The sequence below is a fragment of the Dermacentor variabilis genome, chromosome 7 (genome assembly GCF_050947875.1).
Source record: "Dermacentor variabilis isolate Ectoservices chromosome 7, ASM5094787v1, whole genome shotgun sequence".
Classification (NCBI taxonomy): domain Eukaryota; kingdom Metazoa; phylum Arthropoda; class Arachnida; order Ixodida; family Ixodidae; genus Dermacentor; species Dermacentor variabilis.
The window spans coordinates 136,689,704-136,711,243 of NC_134574.1; the positions used below are offsets into that span (position 1 = coordinate 136,689,704).

The 21,540-nt window shown below is 49.3% G+C and overlaps 2 protein-coding genes across 2 annotated transcripts in view; one reads left to right on the top strand and one right to left on the bottom strand.

Annotated features, from left to right (window-relative positions):
* The window catches only part of LOC142587970 (beta-1,4-glucuronyltransferase 1-like), a 365,814-nt gene that overhangs the window by 40,216 nt on the left and 304,058 nt on the right, over nucleotides 1-21,540 (bottom strand). The gene's annotated exons all lie outside the window — the stretch shown is intronic.
* Nucleotides 9,481-10,489, top strand: LOC142587961 (muscle LIM protein 1-like). The gene has a single exon (XM_075699362.1). The coding sequence runs from the start codon at nucleotides 9,607-9,609 to the stop codon at nucleotides 9,928-9,930; it is 324 nt and encodes a 107-aa protein (XP_075555477.1). The 5' UTR covers nucleotides 9,481-9,606; the 3' UTR covers nucleotides 9,931-10,489.

A 21,540-nucleotide genomic window follows, 5' to 3' on the forward strand; every position in this document is an offset into this window, starting at 1 on the left:
GAGCTGCGCTGTTCCTCAGATCAGTTCAAAAGAGCTTCGTCATTTTAAGCCTCGACTTGCGCACGCCAACGACCACAACTCATCTCCTGCAAAGCGTGCCTTACAGCACCATCTTGTGTACAGAGGAAAAACAAACTTGCTGCTGGAGTAGAGAGAAGAGGTGCGATGAAAAGAAAAAAATGAAGCGCTTTGAGGAAGCGAAACAGCGTAATGACGTGTATTAAATTAGCGTAGGATCGACTACGTGCACAAATAGCGGGAAAGAGCAAGGAAAAGTCCATTTCCACCTACTAAACTAAACGTTCGGGCCAGTTAATGGGTCACCCTGGCGGTTTTTACAGTGCGGAGGAAAGATGTACAAACAAAAAAGCTAGAAACAACACGGGCACCCACGCCCTACCTACATTCAAGTAAAAGAAAAAAAAAACAGCGACATTGTAGTGCTTATTCCAATTGTAACCACACTTTCTTGCATCCCTTATCCATCCGGCCAACGAAGCCCTGACATCAATTTTTGCTTAGTGACGTTGACGTCACAGGGCGCGCACGAGCCAAGTGATCACCAAGTTTCGTCCAACGTCCTCAAAGGCAACAAAGAAAGAGGAATTTACTTAGAGAAAGGTGGAGAGGTCGGCCTGAGATATAGCTTGCTCTAGCCTGCTACTGTGCACAGGATAAGAGATAAGGAAAAAAAGAAAAAGATAAGAAATTATGAATTCTAATGAAGATGAAGCTGAAGAGAAGGAGGCGCTCATATGCAAAGCCACTAAGCTGCATCATCTCCTGCGAGCTTAGAGCTGTGGCTTCTAAGTCAGGAGGTCCATACTTCAATACTGCAAGTATAGTGCAGTGGCTTGAGAAAATAGGCATGTTTCTAGAAGGCATCGCATTCCGGCCAGTTTCTTCTTGCAACGACAGCCTCGTTATGGACTAATCTCCGGCTAGAAATGACACAGCGAGATAGGGTAATCGCCGCAGCCGAAATTAACAGCCCAGCTTAGTTCACAGGTGAGGCGGCGTCACAAGATTCACACAGATCGTGAGGTAATCGGATTGTCGTTGGAGATCAACCAAAACACAAGTAAGAACACACAATGATCGTACGATGAGGGATTTCAGTTACTTCTATGGCTGCACCGTGGATTTACAGAGCCACTAATGTATGTTTTCTCATTCGCAGGGGGGGGGGGGGGGGGGCAACTTAGGCACGCGCGTGCGTACACGCGATTGCGTAAATTGCGCCACCTGACCCGCACAAAACTCCGTGACAAGTTCTACTCGCTGGTGAAGGGGAATCGCCGAGCTGCGCAGGGAAATGCGCAGAAGCCACAGCAAGGAGAGGAGGAGGAGGCAGCAGTAGCGAGCGACGAAGGGAGAATCTTGAGGGACGACCTTGCGAGCGATGAAAGGACAATCTTCAGAAACAAAGAAAGAGAGAAAAAAAAAGAAAACGAAGACACGAAAATGCGACGAAGAGAAATGCTAGCTCTAAGGCGCGCACGGTGGCGCCCTCACAAAGAAACCCTCACGGAAGCTCGAGGAATGTGCCGGCCGGCGCCCCAACTTTATTGGATCACCTGTATCACTCGACGTTCTTTGAAGATAAAACGCAACACCCAGCCCGCATGCGGGTAAGATCAAAAATGGGAACGCGGGAAAAGGAGCGAGCTTCAATGCAACGCCTGCGCATACACTAACGGTGTCTAACGGTATAAGTTGGGGGACGAAAAATAAAGTACCGTATCTTCCTTACTAGAATTCGCAGGAGAGTCTGACACCAGATATATCTGGTTCAACGCGGCTTGTGACGACAAAGCGGTGCAGTAAACGAAAACAGACAGAAAGTGCACACAACCACAAAACTTTTTGTTGCGCGTGCTCTGCTTTCCTGTCCTTCTTCGTTTTCTTAGTAGTTTTACCGTTACGATCTGTAGACGCCAAGATACAGCATGCTCCACTGTTAAAGGGTACACTGTAAAGTGTTGCTCTCGCTTTGCTGATGCCTTAGCTGCAAGTGCCGTCTGCAACTGTACCAATACACTGCACAGGGTGCAGAGAGGTACCAGCGCCATCAACTACAAGTAGTTCGCAGCCGAAGACTGTACCCTTGCCAAAGTAAAAAAAAGGCCAACCGCCTTACAGTCATGCGTTTTTCTTCAACAGTGGGCTTGCAGTACGCATCTTCCTGCGTTAGGATATCTAAGCGGCACGGGCTATCAATCATCCTAACTATCGGGGTGCGCCGTAACTCTCACTTACTATATGTTCGTACTTCCAATGCTTCTTTTTTTCTGTTAGTAAAACGTCATGGCGCTGAACATTAGGAGATATTGAACTATAAGACACGCCGTAGAGGACAGGCTGCGGCATAGTATGACCACCCTGGGTTCTCTAACATGCAACCCAATCACGGTGCAAGAGTTTATTTTCGTTTATTATTTCGCCTCCATCGAAATGCGACCACACTGAAGCCAGAAATCGCACCCGGGACAACCTGCTTAGCAGCGAAACGTCATCGCAGCTAAACCACCACGGCAGATAGCATCTTACTTGCGTTATCATAGGAAGTAGTAGAAGTAGGCCAATCGCGTAATCAGACGAAGTAATAATCAGCAGCTTGAACAACGGATTGATTCCAGGGTACGAAAAGGGCAGCCAAAGGCGGCTCAGAATTAGACGTCATGGTGATAGCCCCTTGGTTTCTCTTGATTCTTATCGCTCACCGACCAGTGACAATCTCGACAGTGGCAATCCAACAGGCTGTGCACTATGTGACGATAAATGTAATAGAAAGCTTCCATTTTTTTTTTTTTTTTTGCCACAGCAGGCACCAAGCGGACTGTACAATCGGACGCGGATTACACTGCGGATATTACGGTATTCGAGGTAAAAGAGCATGGTGACGCTACAACGATCGAGGAAGGCTAGGCAGCGAAGGGCGAGAAGGCGAAAGGTTCTGCGAGGTGTCACGCCGGGCAGGGCCCCGGAAATGCCTGCCGTTGCATACACGTATACTACAAGACGTCTACACGACGACGCAAAGAACAGCTTGCACGGTAATCGCGAGAAACACCAACGCCAGCGATGCACCATAACCCGACCTGCCTGCCGCTCCCCCCCCCTTCCCGATTACGCACACACACACGCGCGCACGTATAGTAGGCGTAAAACCCTTGCAAGATGTCCAATATCGCATGAGCCGTGACATCCAAAGGGATAAAAAGATAACACAATACGCAGGGATGCAAAGAAACGCAGCGCAGACGCGACAAGAAGCAGCGAGGGCGTGAGGATGCCGAAACGAGCGGTACTCGCGTCGAAGTGACAAGAATACAAAAAGAAGAAAAAAACGGTGATGGCTCCAACAAGGCGCAGAAAACACGGGAATAACGGTCATGGGGAGACAAAGTAGTGTCGAAACTAAAGATTGCTTGTTACCATTCCTTATCTTTTCTTATCTTTTCTTTCTCATTCTCATTTTTGCTTATTTATTTTATTGGCTACAGAAAGGTTATTTGCTCTCTTGGCTAGCAAGCTGGTGGTAGGACAAAGCGCGTGTCTAGGCGCTGCACGTCTGCCCGCAGCTTTGGGCCGTAGCCGGCTTCGTCCGTTGAAACATCAGACGCCGCTGAGGCGGGTATTGCGAAACTTGTTTCGTGGAGGATGGTCGCGTCTAGACAGCTCGCAAACAGCCCCCATGGTCCAAGGCTTCGAATTTAGTGCGAGCTGAACTTTCTCAACTGCTCTGTCGCAACGCGCAATTCTATTTGCGAGTAAAAGAAAATGAGGACGAGATACAAAGCACCCATGCGAAGCAGCTCGAAAGCCTGTTCAAAGCAATACGCGTGACGCTTCAAGCAGCAGAGCGCTTCAGAAATTTTTTGTTTCCCCACCGACAGCCCGCCCAGCACCCTCCGTCACACGAATTCGCTGTTTTACGATCTATCGATATTATCGAGTACTAAATCGGCACTGATCGGCAGACACACATAAATCGAAATCGGCGTGCTCCCTAATTGCTTACTAATAAGTTTGACGGGTTGACCCCGCAGAAGGAAGTGACCGGAGAGAACAGCCTGAGTTGTATCTGTGTTTTTCTGGTTTTTCCTGAGATTTCTGCCATAAGTGACAAGAGTACTGGGAGAAGTCGAGCTGCACGATGGAGGACAAAAACTCCGTCCAGCGACCAGGCCCTCAACGAGCACCTCATTATGCCTTCAGAGAGAGTGACCGCTTCGACGCCACGAGTGCTGCCGGTTGAGGAATCTGATGGCTGCCCTATCATACGGGTTCGGACAACGGTTTCACCTCGATCGGTGCCAAGCTGCCCTTTGAACAGATATATTTTATTTATTTATTTATTTATTTATTTATTTATTTATTTATTTATTTATTTATTTATTTAAGTTACCTTACAGGCCCATTGAAGGGCATTGAGTAAGGGGGCAACAGTAATGACATGACAAAAATACCAAAGTGCAACATACAATATTAACACGGAACGAATTCCGGTTATCACGGAATGTTTCAAGATTGATAAGAAGATAAGAAGAACATCACCGACTGGTCACCCCGCATCGAAAAAGGCGCTTAGCAAGCTGCCTTACATTGTTGCATACGTGCCAACAACGACCACAGACAACCTAAAGCTCGGTGAATAGGCAGATACTGTCGGAATATTTCGAACGAATCGCTTCTAGCCAAGTTGGGGAATTGAGCATAAACGCTCAAAAGAACTTTTTTTTTTTCTGTGTAGATCAAAACACAGACCATACTGGACGCACTGAAACCAATCACTCAGTTGGAAAGCATCCCTGTTGGCGCATTCTCCTCGCAAGTCAAGGAAACAACAATATGCAGCATTTATGATGTGGGCAAAGAGATCCCAGTCACTGACTTCGCAAAACTACTGTCATCTTCGGCTCCTGTGGAAGACTTTCACCGCTTTAGGCGGTCCCGATGTGCGAAAGTAAACGTTTCGAGTCACAAGCTTTGCCTAGAAATGTCAAGGTTGGATGTGTGAGGTATTCCGTACGTCCTTAAGTGCCGACACCATTACACAGTTTCAAGTATAAGAAATTGACCAAACTGACCAAAATGACCAAACTAAACAGACACAATTGGAGAGGCTTTTGTGCAAGACTCGACGTGCATAAACCATTAGCCAAAATCTGGCGCGTGAATAGAGGCATCCGCACACAGCCACAGTAGATCTATCCACTCGCTGCACTTTCGTTGCCCGAACACAATATCGCTGCATAAGTTGCCGAGAAATGTTGTCAATTTTTCTCTAACGCAGGACTTTCGCCACAATATGTCATTTTACTCCCTTGGCCACCGCAACAGGCCGTTCTTCTGTAGGATCCGCCTTTCTCCTCAGAGGAGCTGGCAGCAGCTATTGGTGATGTAAACAAGAGCTCAACAGCAGGTTACGCGGCGTCAGCTGCCGGGCCACTACCCAACTCTCACCGAAGCTCGGTTCCGTGACCTATCAGAGAACTACAATTCTTCGCGGACGAGCGGTGAGGCGCCTGCAGATTCGGAAAAAGTATTTCATTTCTCAAGCCCGGAAAGCTACTTACTAACTGCTAACTACTGGTACGCGTAACGCGAAGGTTGCTGGATCGTTCCCCGCCTGCGGCAAGTTGTTTTGTCATCCACTTTCATTTCCATTAATTTATCGTTTTTTTATTTCAAGTAATTTCCCCTATGTTATCCTTGTTGTCAGTGTTTGTTGGCTTATTATGATATTACTAACTATGCGTCATTCAGGCCTATAGTCTCGCGCGTCTGCACAAAAGAACTGATGGAGAAGATTATTCGTTAAAGAATGTCAATATTCTTAGAAAGTAGCCATGCATATCTACTAGAAATGAACGTATTTCGTTCGAACTGGTCCGTACTCGACAATATTATCGAGCTTATGTCATCCCTCGCAGAGGAACTCAACTTGACACACATTTTCCGTTTTTCTTTTAGATATAAAGGCTGCGTTTGACTCGGTCTTTCAGAGCGCATTCCTCCAAGCTTTGTGTGGGCTAAGTCTTGGAAGACAACTACGCAGACGGATAGCAAATTGTTTACAAGGACAACATCTATTTATGAGCACTCCGAAAGGCTCTAGTTAATATTAAGCTGTTCAGAAAAAAAAAAAGTGGCGCAGGTTGCAGTATTAAGCATCTTATTGCTAGATCACTCTTATCCACCTGACAACTGTCGTGCCACATGCTGTTCATATCACGTTACATGTCATATGTATGTCAGCGGACCACATCTGCATTTTGATAGCGTGGAGTTTGCGCTACAACACCTAACGGCGACTACAGAAGGTACTGGACAAGATATCGGCTTAATTGAGACGCCGGGGCCTTCGCCTCTCCGCAAACAAAAGTGTTACAATGGCACACGGATCGGTCCCCACTGGCACTCGGTGGGAGTGCACTTCCACATGGGAAAACTCAAAGGATCCCTGGGTGTGGTGGTCGACAGGAACCTGACTTGGTCACCGCTGGTAAAGAAGCTGTGCGGGAAGATCTCAGCAGTAGCCCAAATATTCATATACGTGATTGGATCGCAGTGAGGCAGCAACGGCCGGTCAATGGTGGTTCTTCATAAAGATTACGTATATGGTACATTCCCTTAATTCCTGCCCAATTTACCCCCCATCGAATCTCTACCCCATCGCTAGTATACGAACGCAGGAATCAGCACGTAATAATTTTTCTGAGACTGTGACTCGGCCTTGCAGAAGGTTCGTCGCGCCTGGGAACTGCGGCAGAGGCGCGATGCTTACCACTCGACGCATAAAGGTCACACGAAACACTTCGCATTCATCTGCGCCACGTTCTCGACGCCAAGACGCATTTCCTATGCGCCCACGTCGTTACAACGCGAACCAACATACTCCGGCTTTTGGACAGGCTGTTGAAAATTAAATCTCCGTGCGCCTTCCTAGACAGGCAACACATCCCATACTATCGAATTTCCCCCCTTGGACACTCTCACCTCTTCAATAAACTAAAAAAATTAAATTCTTAGGTTTTACGTGACAAACCTACGATTTGATTATGAGGCCCGCCGTAGTGGGGATGGGGGAGGAGGGATTGCGGGTTAGTTTCAACCAGTTCAACTGGGGTTTCTTTAATGTGCATCCAATGCACAAGAGTCTTTCTCTCTCTCTCCCTCTCTCTGTTTTGTTTTCTTTTGACTGCCATCAAAAAGCGACCGGGCCGCTTCGATTCGATCCCGCATCCTCGGACTTATCAGCGCAGTGCCACCACGGCGATTTCACCCACATTATTTCAGTGACTGCGTTTATAACACTCCGAAAGACAAAGTGGCTTATGAGGCGATTAGTAAAGGCCGAACTTTTCGTAAAATTAGTTTGTGCCGCTTTTCTTTTTTTGCTTGTATGTCCGGTCTCTGTGGCTGTCTTTCCTGGCTCAGTATACTCTTACCTGCTAAGCCAATCGCTTTACTGCGTAACCACAGGCAGCGAATGTTCACTTATCGATCGCTGTGTAACAATGAAAATGCACCGTCCTAATGTCCGCACGGCCAGATTGTGCTCAGCTTCGAAACGCGACCTGACGGAACGACTCGAGTGGTCGTTAACACGCGATATGCGGGGTGATGATGTTTAGGTTTCACAGAATTTTTAAAAAAAGATCGCTTGATGATTCAGAGAGGTGCACATTACTTTTGAGAAATCGAAACCCATATGCACTTCCTTAAAAAAAATTCAATACTTAATTTTTTTAATGAATAAAGGGAAAATCAGACATCCACCCGTTCGTAGCAATTGCTACAATTTTTTTAATTACCACTTGACGTCAAATACTGCAACTTACGAATCGTAGCCGATTAGTTCGCAAGGCGTATTACATTGAAATGAATTTCCAGAATTGTCTCTCTCTCTCTCACCCAGAATTAATAACAGTTTGGAGATATGCGGCATGAAACTCTCCGTAAAGATACACGGTTGTTCGACTTAGTTTCCTTCTTTTCTTTTCTTTTTTTGTTAACAAAGCGCTCCTTTATGGATTGAAGCACGAAATTGGCTGGCAAGCCCATGCATTTCGTCGCACGCTGTCGAAAATATTTGTACCGAAAGTGGTGTCACCCCCGAGATTCATTTCACGTGGATACGTCTGCCACACTCACGGCCTACACTTTCTAAATTGCAATATGTGCCGTAAGGTAATAATTCCAAGGTTAATTATTGACATTTGGTTAATTAGTTGAATGCGTCTTTCGATTTCTCGTGCCAGTAATATCCGCCCCTTTGAGTAAACCAGCTGAAGCACAGGAATTATGCTATCTGCCACAAGCAATCTTTCGAAATTTCGTAAAACTTAAAAATGACCACACCGTCTGTGCCATTGACCAGCTCAAGAAAAAACTGTCGACTTCGTCGTTTCTTCTTTTTTTTTTATTTACACTTGCTCCCATTGCTAGAAAAGAAATTCGCTAAGCCGATGGAATATTTTTTTATCAGTTTATTAGGCAAATCGAGCTGGTTAGTACATAGGAACACACGTCATGCATACGGCTTACTGCGAAGTATTGAAGGAAATAACACCTTTTTAAAAAACATGTAATTATCGGGCTGCTGTGTCCTAAGAGTTCAGGCAGTGTCTAGCGGCGCGTGCCATGAACATTCGGCGCTTTACGTAAGGCGATACGAAACTACCGGCGTTCGCGCCCCCGTCACGCAAGCAAATTTACGCCGCCAGCATTATGCAATGTTTCGCGCGCGCCGCACAGTATAGCAGACGATACGACGCGCGTGCCGCCTTTCGCTCTCAACCATGGGCTCCGAGACCAAGCGGTGAAGTGCGCCCGACTCTCGGAGGCCACGCGACAGTGCGAGTAGTTTTTTTTCTTCTTTTTTTTTTCCCCGGAGGCGCTCGCGGAGCGCGGCCGCGTAACACTACTGAACTTGAAGGAACGCGCGCTAAAAACGGGACGGTGACGAGAGGAGACGAACGCGGCGCTGACTAACAACGGATCTTTCTTTTTCATTGCCTGTCGACGTCAATTAGACCGGAAGCACAATCAGTACAAAAGAAAGAAAGAGAAAGAAAAAGAAAGGAGAAAAGAGAGATACAAAGAAGAAGCAAGCGCACAGGACACCACCGAACCATGACGTGCCCCCGCCGGCCCGGTCACCCACTTTCCCCGAGCGCCCGTATCGAACTACATTTTGGCGGCCAGCGCGTTTCGCGAAGGTGCGTCTTTTGCGGAGCGATCGTTGAACCGCGCAAACGAAGAGGCCATCGGCGTCACGGCCGCGTCAACGGGTGGGAGTGGAGAGGAGGAGCGCAGAATGTCGGAGCCGTGTGCCAACGGCCCTGAGTCAGACGGGCGAGGGAAACTCGAGCGCGACCCGGTGACGTCATCGGGCCGGGAGGAGGAGGAGGAGGAGGAGGCAGCCCGGCTGGGCCGGAGAGCCGTATATGTCCCTGGCCCAGCTTCTTAGTGCCGTGCGCCGAAGTGTTAGAAAAATCGCCGGTCCGCCAGCGGACCCACAGCAAACGCTCACTGGGCTTTCTGCAGTGAACTTGCCTGTCTCCCCAGACCGAGCGGCCGCCCCACTCCTCCGACATGCCTTTCACCCCAGCCGTCGAGCATGCCAAGTGCCCCAAGTGCGGCCGTTCAGTGTACGCGGCCGAGGAGATGCTGGCCGCCGGCAGCAAATGGCACAAGGTCTGCTTCGTCTGCGGACTCTGCCGCAAGCGGCTCGACAGCACCAACGTGGGCGAGCACGCGGGCGAGCTGTTCTGCAAGCAGTGCTACGGCCGCAAGTTCGGACCCAAGGGCTACGGCTTCGGCGCGGGCGCCGGCTGCCTGACCATGGACAAGGGCGAGCACCTGGGAAACACGGAGTGCGCCATGAGCAACAGGCCGCACGACCCCATCTACGGTTGAATGGGACGGTGCTCGCGAAGTCGGCTACGGAACATCCAGTGATGTACTTGCGGAGCTTCTCTTTTTTTTTTTTTTTTTGTTTCTCCACGTTCTCACATCCGACAACTATCCGCGGAGTGACCAATGCGAAGGCTTCAAACCTGCAGCACTTGGAGAAGGGAACTCTTGAGGAAGATACTGCCTGTCATTTAGGAAACAAGACAAAATAGAGCCGCGACAAAAAAATTAAGAATAGTCTCGCTTCTTCCCGCCTTTGTTTTTTTTTTTTTTCGTTTCCTTCTGTGAAAGCATCAATCATTTAGCAACGCTGACAGGTTGATAAATGAAGGAACGCTGAAGGTGTTGATGAATGCGGCGAAAATAATGTCAAGGTGCCTACGCTATCACTACAGCACAACGAAATCGTGTACTTATCCATGCACGTGACATACCATTGTCAACGGTGATCTCCTATAATTACATTGTTTTGTTTTGTTTTTGTTTTTCACTGACTGTTCTCGCAGTATTCCAGTACATTTGTTTACGCCGATACGCAATAAAAGTTGTTTGTTATTCAGCACCGTGCGTTTCTCCTCTCGTTAGTGTCCTGTCCTTGGCGCTCTTTCCTTCAAGTTTGGAAGACAGCGCTAAACGACGGACCAATTAGCTATTCTTGCAGGTTCTTCGTTTGATTGATTGACTGATTCATTAATTAATTCATTCATTCATAGATAGATAGATAGATAGATAGATAGATAGATAGATAGATAGATAGATAGATAGATAGATAGATAGATAGATAGATAGATAGATTTGATTTATTGAAAAACAAACTAGCGCGATCAGATCACCTGACTGTTTGCCGGCCATCAGCTTCACCGATCAATCACCTTGGTTGCGTCTTTTTTTTCGTTTGTTTGGTTTCTGTGTGTAATCGACATTTTCCTTCATCAAGAGCGAGAGCTGGGCTAGTTGGTAGGCAATCATTAACCCTCCCTCTCTCTCGCTCTCTCTTCCCCCGTCAGGATAAAGAAAGAACGGAAAATCCGCGTCAAAGCCACGGACAAGTACAGCACTTGTGTCGCCCTCCTCTAGGTCTTTGTACGCATACTTTTTCTTTAATGCATTCAGATTCCAGCTGTTTGAATCCGACCGCTGGTACGATCTGTTGGGAACTCGGCGCTGACGCCCGTGGTTGTACCTGGGTCGCAAGCCCCAAGGGTAGCGTTGGCCTGGCGGCCTGGGGTACAACTCGAAGCATCCGAAGGTCCCGGCAAAGCATGAGTCGACTGGTAACAACGAAACAACTTGTTTATTTTAACATCGCAAAGAGTTGGCGGTCAGGTTGACCGAAGTAGAGAGACGGGAGAGCACTTCACTCAACAGAAGAAATCGGAGCCCTCCTTTTGGCGTCCGGGGGCAGCTGTTTTTATACTCTCGCAGTTGAGGGCAAGAAGGAACCCCTCAAAAGACGAGCACGTGAATGTACAATGGGCTAATGGTGACGCACACTGTCGTAGCGATGCCGTAGCACCATGTCGAGCACGATCTCGTAGCACCCTGTCGTGGCGCTGCGCACGATCTCGTAGCACCCTGTCGTGGCGCTGCGCACGATCTCGTAGCACCCTGTCGTGGCGCTGCCGGTCGGACACAATGACTGTAATGAGAGGATGGTCCCTGCTTTGGCATCGCCTGTTTCGGGCACAATGACTGGAACGAGATCCCTGCTTTGGCATCGCCTGTTTCGGGCACAATGACTGGAATGCGAGGAGGATCCCTAGGCGGTCGCATCGCCGCAGACGCGCCTGGAAACACCTGGCGATGAGTGTTGCGGCGACGACGATCGGGCCAAAATGTCTGCCGCCCCGCCGCAGTCGCGCCGGCAAAACCACGTGTCGCAGGCGAAACGCAACAGACCGCCCCGCCGGGGGAAGGAGATCCCGATGGACAGGGGACTGCATCCGCTGTCCGGAGGGATGTCGCTCGATGATGCTCATAACCGAAGTCGGGCGTCCCTTGACGTTTCTTGAGCGCAGCGCACAGAGAAGGCCTCGTTCTCTCGTTCAGGTTCGCACGGGACACTGCAAAGTGACTTCGGGAGAGTTCACATTTTTGTTCTCGTTCCCGGCAAGCGTTAGAACTACGCTGAAAACTCAACCGCTCAGTCAGCAAGCACGGCACAACCCTCACTAAGCCCTGCCAGGCTCTTTCCCCTTTTTATACCACTGCCTAGTTCCTTACAGTAGTCTAGCATCACTCAGAACGCGTCCACAAATTGAAAAATTGCACTAGAAAGCATATCATCACTTTGAAACACTAAACAAAAGCAATATGTTAAAAAAAATCCTGCCTCAGGAAGAAAAACATCAGTAACAAACAATTTTGAGGCTGATTCCTACGTTAGGGGCTTCGACTTAAGCCATCGGCGTTACCGTTGAGACTCCCCTTTTTGTAACGCACCTCAAAGGAATATTGTTGTAAAGCGAGGCTCCAGCGCAGGAGGCGGCCATTTTTGGGAGAGATGGTCTGCAGCCATTGGAGAGGGCAGTGATCCGTCTCAATGATAAACCTCGAGCCGGCTAGATAGCATGACAATTTCTGAACGGCCCACACGAGACACGCACACTCTTTCTCGGTGGCGCTATACGCCTGCTCACGACTGGTCAGCTTACGACTAGCATACAGGACGGGGTGTTCTACTTCTTCATTTTCCCGTTGGCACAGTACAACGCCCATGCCTCGCTCACTAGCATCGCACTGAACAATGAACTCTTTTGTATAGTCTGGCGATCGTAGCACAGGCTGGCTTGTTAGGGCACTCTTTAGGGCGCTAAAAGCTCTTTCCTTTGTCTCGTCCCAGACGACTGTTTGAGGCTCTGTTTTTCTTAGAGCATCCGTCAGGGGAGCCGCGATATCAGAGTACCTAGGGATGTACCTCTGATAGTAGCCGGCGACACCTAAGAACGACCGAATATCGGTCTTTGTGCGCGGTTGCGGAAAGTCTCGCACAGCGGCCACTTTTATTTCAGAGGGGCGGTGACGACCCTGACCAATCATGTGACCGAGGTAGACAACCTCGGCCTGTGCTAACTGGCACTTAGGAGCCTTGACTGTCAAGCCCGCTTCGCGCAGGCGGGTTAGCACTGCCCGCAAGTGTGTCATATGCTCAGACCAGGATGCGGAGAATATCGCTACGTCGTCTAGATACGGTAAAGCGAATTCTTGCTGTCCCCGCAACACTTTATCCATGAGGCTTGAAAAACAGTATGGCGCGTTCTTCAAACCAAAACTCAACACTTTAGGACGGAATGTTCCCATTGGTGAAATGAACGCCGCATACCTACTAGCCTCTTCTGTAAGTGGAACCTGCCAATAACCCCTGACAAGATCTAGGGTGGAAATAAACTGAGCGCTACTAACTTTCTCAAGGCGCTCCTCGATGTTAGGGATCGGATAAATTTGATCCTTAGTGATGGAATTAAGCCTGCGGTAGTCGACGCAAGGACGAGGTTCCTTGCCCGGTACCTCAACTAAAATCAAAGGGGAGGTATGATCACTCTCACCTGCCTCAATAACACCGAGCTGTAGCATTTTCTTTACCTCAGCCTCCATAATATCGCTCTGGCGGGGTGACACCCGATACGCCTTGGATCGTACTGGCTCTGGGGAGGTAAGTTCTATATCATGAGTAAGTACCGAAGTCCTACCAGGCCTCTCAGAGAACAGACCTTGAAACTCTTGTAATAGCTGGTGTAGTTCGGTTTTCTGCTCGGGCGACAGCGGTGCTTTACTGATAAGGTCACTAATGACTTGACCGGTGTCTTCCCTGTTCGTCACTGAGCCTAGTCCCGGAAGCTCGACCGGAAGCTCTTCAGGAACGTTTACCATCATGCACACCACTGCTTCCCTTTGTCTATAAGGTTTGAGCAGATTACAGTGGTAGACTTGCTGTGCTTTCCGCTTTCCTGGCAGACTTACCACGTAGTTAACGTCCGACAGTTTCTGAACAATTCGTGCGGGGCCCTCCCACTGCACGTCTAGTTTGTTGTTTAGCGATGTGCGCAATATCATGACCTCATCGCCAACCTCAAAACGACGGGCCCTGGCTGTCCGATCATAATAAACCTTGGCCCTCTGCTGGGCCTTTGCCATTGCTTCACCTGACAACTCCTGTGCCCTTCTTAAGCGTTCGAGGAGCTTAAGTACGTACTCCACCACGACTGGGTCGTCGCCCCTACCTTCCCACGATTCTCGAAGCATGCGAAGCGGAGATCGAAGCGAGCGACCGTACACCAGTTCAGCTGGCGAAAACCCCGTAGCCGCATGCGGCGCGGTCCTTAAAGCAAACATCACCCCAGGCAGACACAGCTCCCAGTCAGTTCGATGTTCAAAACACAACGCTCTCAACACGCGCTTCATGACGGAGTGGAGCTTCTCAACGGAATTCGACTGTGGGTGGTACACTGAGCTGTGTAACAGCTTTACCCCACACCTTTCGAGAAAAGTTGTCGTCAAAGCGCTAGTAAACACTGTGCCCTGATCTGATTGGATTTCCGCAGGAAAACCAACTCGCGCAAATATGGACAGTAGTGCATTAACTATCTCAACTGAGCTGAGTTCTTTAAGCGGCACTGCTTCAGGGAACTTTGTCGCTGGGCAGATCACAGTCAAAATGTGTCTGTACCCCGTGGCTGTTACCGGCAGAGGTCCCACAGTATCAATAACGAGCCGTCTAAAAGGCTCCGTAATGATAGGTACCAATTTCAACGGCGCCCTCGATTTGTCCCCTGGTTTGCCCACCCGCTGACAAGTGTCACATGTCCTCACGAAATGGTCTGCGTCCCGAAAACACCCTGGCCAATAGTACTCTTGCAAGAGACGGTCCTTAGTTTTCTTAACTCCTAGGTGTCCGGACCACGAACCCCCGTGTGACAAGCGCAACAGATCCTGACGATAGCATTGAGGCACGACCAGTTGATCGAACTCCACTCCTCGGCGGTCTAGATACTTCCGGTACAGGACTCCACCTCTTTCCACAAAACGCGCAGTTTTCCTGGCGATACCTTCTTTGACATTGCAGCGCACGTTTTCCAGGCTGCCATCCTTTTTTTGCTCGGCTATCAAAGCCGACCGGCTGACTTTTAGCAACCTATCAAGTCCGTCTGACGTAGGCGCGATGAGCAAATCAGTAGATAGCTCTTCTAACTTTCCCGCGTCGGGCGTTTCCTCTCCAGTATCTGGCGCCTTTAACGTTACAGACTCAAGTCTATTCAGTTCGGGCGTGCTCTGAATATCAGCTTGCTGCGCCTCTGACCCTTTTTCGTTGTTTGATAACGTCGGCCCCGCAACTACCGCCTTTGCAGCGAGCTCCCGAACCTTCGATCTGGTTAAGGCCTGAACACTAGCTTCACCAAACAAAAGCCCCTTCTCGCGCAGGAGGTGATCGGACCTGTTTGAAAATAGGTACGGGTACTGGGGTGGCAGCATAGATGACACTGCGGCCTCCGTCTCAAGCGCTCCGAAAGGTCCTTCAATAAGTACTTTTGCTACCGGCAGACACACGCTATGAGCTTCCACGGCTTGTTTGATCCATGCGCACTCGCCCGTGAACATATGGGGTTCTACGTAAGATGGGTGAACTACATCCATCGTAGCTGCGGAATCGCGAAGCACTCGGCACTCTTTCCCGTTCACGAGGAGGTCTCGCATGTAAGGCTCGAGAAGCTTCATGTTCTCGTCCGTGCTGCCTATTGAAAAAAACACAACTTTTGGTGTTGTTTCCGGACACTGCGCCGAAAAGTGACCCGGCTTCTGGCACGTATAACAAACGCCCGCTCGCCTCATCTCGAACCGCTTTCTGCGTTCGGCTTCGGCTGCCGTCTCTTTACGTTTGGTCGGATTGCTTTCACTCGCATCCTCACTACGCGTGTCCCCCTTAAATCTCATGGGCGTGAACCTTGGCCTCTCAGACTTGGAGCCAAATTCACCCTTTTGACCGTCCTTAGCTCCGCGAGCTCGACGCGTCACAAACTCCTCGGCTAGCTCAGCGGCTCTAGCCACCGTACTCACGTCTGGCCTATCCAAGACCCAGTATCGCACGTTCTCCGGTAACCGACTATAAAACTGTTCTAGCCCGAAGCACTGCAGAACTTTATCGTGGTCACCAAACGCTTTCTCTTCTTTGAGCCACTCCTGCATGTTCGACATAAGCCTATACGCAAACTCTGTATATGACTCACTTTTGCCTTTCTCATTTTCCCGAAACTTCCGACGGAACGCCTCCGCAGACAGCCGGTACTTTTTTAGCAGACTCGATTTTACTTTGTCGAAATCCTCTGCCTCCTCTCTATCCAAGCGAGCGACTACGTCGGCCGCCTCGCCGGGTAACAAAGTGAGCAAGCGCTGTGGCCACGTTTCCCGAGAGAACCCCTGCTTCTCGCACGTTCGCTCAAAGTTAACCAGGAACAAACCAATGTCCTCTCCAAGCTTAAACGGCCGCATCAGGTCAGTCATTTTGAACAATACGCGTTCTCCTGCACCGTGTGCCTGACTTCCATTACGAGCGCGTTCCATTTCTACCTCAAGACGCTTCATTTCCAAAGCGTGTTGACGGTCACGCTCTTGTTGCTCTCGCTCTTTCTGTTCTTTACGTTCACGCTCTTCTTTTTCTTTTGCAGTCTCCCTCTCTTCAATAGTCTCAAGGCATTCCGACAGCTCGTCATCCTCAGCCTCTAACTCAAGAATAGCCTTTAGCAGTTCTGGTTTTCTGAGTTTGTCCGAGACATCCAGACCCAACTCTCTTGCAAGCTCCAACAATTTCGGTTTGCGCAACGACTTCAAATCCATGGCTGCTCTGAATGCTGCTTTCTCTACTGCTTACTATTGTCTTGCCGCAAACTAACCCGGCAGCAACGACAACCACAATTACCAGCTCTGTTTCTGACACTAACAAAAGCCTGGCAAAGCTCAGAAGAAGAAAGTCCCGCACTCACCAAACCTCGCAGGCAGGAATTCCGCGCAGTCGTTCCGCTGCAGGCAACCAGTCGTCACACAGGGCTCGTTGCACTGCTCCCGGATCGTCGTTGAGCTGCTCAGCATACTGTCAACTGCATCTCTTTGCTGCTGGCCTCCGTTGTCGCGATCTCGCCGCTGGCAGACCGTTGTTTGAAGTCGTAGGCGATCTCACCGCTGCCAACCAGATGTTTGAATCCGACCGCTGGTACGATCTGTTGGGAACTCGGCGCTGACGCCCGTGGTTGTACCTGGGTCGCAAGCCCCAAGGGTAGCGTTGGCCTGGCGGCCTGGGGTACAACTCGAAGCATCCGAAGGTCCCGGCAAAGCATGAGTCGACTGGTAACAACGAAACAACTTGTTTATTTTAACATCGCAAAGAGTTGGCGGTCAGGTTGACCGAAGTAGAGAGACGGGAGAGCACTTCACTCAACAGAAGAAATCGGAGCCCTCCTTTTGGCGTCCGGGGGCAGCTGTTTTTATACTCTCGCAGTTGAGGGCAAGAAGGAACCCCTCAAAAGACGAGCACGTGAATGTACAATGGGCTAATGGTGACGCACACTGTCGTAGCGATGCCGTAGCACCATGTCGAGCACGATCTCGTAGCACCCTGTCGTGGCGCTGCGCACGATCTCGTAGCACCCTGTCGTGGCGCTGCGCACGATCTCGTAGCACCCTGTCGTGGCGCTGCCGGTCGGACACAATGACTGTAATGAGAGGATGGTCCCTGCTTTGGCATCGCCTGTTTCGGGCACAATGACTGGAACGAGATCCCTGCTTTGGCATCGCCTGTTTCGGGCACAATGACTGGAATGCGAGGAGGATCCCTAGGCGGTCGCATCGCCGCAGACGCGCCTGGAAACACCTGGCGATGAGTGTTGCGGCGACGACGATCGGGCCAAAATGTCTGCCGCCCCGCCGCAGTCGCGCCGGCAAAACCACGTGTCGCAGGCGAAACGCAACACAGCCAAGAGCTGCTGCCACAGTCGAAAGTCGCAACCGCTGCCTCGAGCTCATGAGGCGAACGCCACAGCCGCCGTATACAATAGAGGTACTCCCGCATTTTTTTTTCTTTTTTTTTTCTTTTTCGTCCAGTGACATTGCGCAGACAACCGTGCCCATCTTTGTTTCCCGCCTCATTCCCCGCCCCATGTTTAGCGCTAGCGTTGATTTCCAGCAACGTCATAATGATGGCACACTTCTTTAAATTATTTTGCATTCCGCTCGCCTTTCGCGACCTTTTCTGCTTGATGGGTAATGTTCCAAGCGTTCAGAAACGTGTGAGCTGCTTTTCTAGATTGACGTTCTTCCTTTACTATTTCTTGTGTTATTTTTTTCTTTCTCTTCATTTCTTTCTTTCTTGCTTCCTTTTTTTCTTTCTTTCTGTTCTACAGTGCTACCACTTGGCGCCCGACTCACCGCATCAGCCAGAACGTCACGCTCTGGCATGTATACTGAGGCATTCGTCATATGCATGCTTCGTTGAATACAACCCCTCAAGAACGTGTGTGTGTGTTTTTTTTTTTTTTTTTTACGTTCGCCTCGCAGCCCGGTCGCCTTCGTCGCAGCATGCAGAGTCATTGCGGGGAAGCCGGATATCTTTTCCACGGTCACGCGCCGCTGTCGTGGCACTATGGAGAAACTAAGGATCCTTGACAGCAGCTCTCTCTCTCTCCTATACGTTTTCCTTCGCGGTATATTGCGGTTGTGCTTCTGACAATTCCGCGCGTTATTCTTTTGCCTCCACCTGCACCCTTTTTGTTTTCCTTCTAACCCATGCACTCTGGCTCTGTCGGTGAAGTATGTAGGAAGAAGGAGGCGAATCGAGTGTGACGTCATCCCGGAGAATCGGAGCGTGCGGGAGTGGCGGAGAAAGAAAGCGAGTCATCATCGGTATCATCGGCATCGTTAGCCTATTTTATGTCTGCTGCTCAGGACGAAGGTTTCTTCTAGCGACCTCCACGAAGTCTTTGACACTCTACGTGTGTTGTAGGAGTTGAGGAGGACGTCGGGATGAAACACATGGGAAGTTTATTCACATTATGTACAGCGAGACGTCAATTAACAGTCTTAAAGTCATTACGGGCCGGCAGCAACTCGGACGCTGCGGCCCGTCGCAAGAAGCTCAAATGAGATGAATCAAGGAATGCTCTAGGAATGCTCTCTGCTGCTCCCAGTCTCCATTTTTGAAGCCCTTCGGTGTCTCGAAGACACGTCACGTTCGGCCAATGGGAGAGCCCGCTCAGGTGACGCCATTTTCGGCCAATCGGCGAGCCCGCTCGGGTGTCGCCATTTACGGCCAATGGTAGGCGCCCGTGCGATGGAGTCACACCCGGCGAAGAGAGTCGCTGCTTGGTCCCCCTGCGGTCTTGCCTTGCTGACTTGCAATGCGCCGTCACAATAGCCGGATGGGAGCGACGCGGTCATGGCTTCACGGTGCATTACAGCCGTCTTGCCTTGGGACCCACGTTATTTGGAACAGTGCCAGGCTCTCGCTTCACTTTCGGGAAGAGTCAAGCAGTGAATAGCTCCACCTGCGGCACACGAAGTGGGGGCTGCCAACTTGTTTGCACGTGCTTTACCTCAGGAATGTGGTATCCGTGCTTCTGCGCTCCTTAATTAGCTGTGGTGCGATTCGATGTGGTCTGGGGAACTCGAAGTAGGCTCAGGAAACGGTCCCGTATCTAACAGTGTATACCGATAAATTAGAACGGTTCTAAACTTTTCCTTTCAAGAATAGTGGTCAGTTGCCGGTCACGACTTGGTGATGCCTGCTGTATGCGCTTCCACTCATTTTTGAATGTCAAAAAAGCGATTGTTGACAGATAATAACTTACCTGATACTACTCAGTTGCACGGAAACCACCATGATTATGACGATCATCGTAGCCATCACCACAACCACTACCGTAGCTAGCCGTCATCATCAATACATTGACATTCACATAGCTATTAGCGACTGCTGCAAAGACGACGTTTTCCTGTTCATAAAGTGAGGTCGTCGAACATCGCTTCCATGACTATGGATGATTTTCTGGTTCTTCTTAAGAATTGCTGCTTCAAAAGCGATCTTTGAAGTGCAGTTACATTCGGGAAAGTGGAGGGAATGCTGGGTTATAAAATAAGAAATGTGTTTTCGTTGGCCGAATTCTCCCTTACTTATGACACGCTCGGAACAAATTCTTAAAGCCATTATTTGCTTATTGCTGCTAACCGCAGATTACCAACAGCAAATACTAACAAATAGAAACTGCTCTGATTGTTGTCTTTCAGTTTCTCACACTATTTGTCACTATATAACTGTTTCAAATATTTTTGTCGCTGAAGAAGAATATGTGTAAAGCATACCACGCAGCGTGAAATTACAACTGTGTTACAGTCAAGCGTCACATTCGGTTTTGAGATCGCAATCCAAGACAACAAACGCACACTGCATCCGAAAAAAAAAAACACATATTCGCGTTTGTTAAAGCTGCCTTTCCCTCTAACTAGGTCGAAAGTCAATGCCTATTTGAAGAGATGTTCCGAGGGGACTAGCTCACTTTGGCGCGACCGTTCCAATATTCGCGACTCCATATAGAACGACGATAGGAAAGCACTTTGTACAAGCTTTCTGTTTGAGCATCATCGCCATCTTGTGTCACGGCAACAGCATTCCAACTGGAAAGCTCGAGTAGTGAACTTTCAGTGCCTGTCGAAGAGGTCACCAAAACTAATTTGAAGAGCTCTGCTCTAAGATGTCTCAGAGCCATCGTTATGATCGATAAATAACCAATCAATCACAGGTCACCACAAATCTAATTCGGAGCTCTCGCTTACAGCGTCTTTCAAACCGACAGACCGACCAGCCAGCCAGCCACTCAATCAATCAATCAATCAATCAATCAATCAATCAATCAATCAATCAATCAATCAATCAATCAATCAATCAATCAATCAATCAATCAATCAATCAATCAATCAATCGTCATTTCTTTTTCTCGTAACATTCAGTGAGCCTTGTATTCAATTTCGCCGCGATATTCTACAGCCATTCTGCCCTAACCAGCCTTTACTTTCACTCAACGCAGAGACACACAAAGAAAACATGCTAGCCGTTGAAAGGCGAGATTCGGATTCCGATAGCATTCAATTGGATTCCAAAACGACCGCGGTTGGATCGAGAATTCGGCCGACCGAACACGCTCACAATACAGGACGGTGGAACATTTCCCGCCTAATAGCAGCGTTTCGTAGCGACAAGCGCATTAGGCAGCGCCATTCATCGCGCCGTGCCGAACAAGCAAGCATATCTCATTTGGCGAGCTCAACCAGGAAGAGGTGCTCCGACTCCCCCCCAGTTCAATTCACCGAAAGAACAAAGGATCGCTCCCAGAGGACACAGAAAGAAGCGAGATCGTCTTTCGTTTGCGCTGCTTGTATATTTTGTTTAACATGCGTACACATCAACCAGCACCACACTCCACTTTATTATCATTAACCCGCTAGAATTCGCCTTTCCTGGCCCGATATAATGCAAGAGAGAGAGAGAGAGAGAGACACGAAAAGCCACACGAACGAGATAACTTTACCACCCCCCCCCCCCTTCTCTATATATATTATTTTTCGGGGCACCTGATT

Bases quoted from the DNA above. Each gene is read 5' to 3' on its own strand.
- LOC142587961 (XM_075699362.1), top strand. From the start codon at position 9,607: ATGCCTTTCACCCCAGCCGTCGAGCATGCCAAGTGCCCCAAGTGCGGC.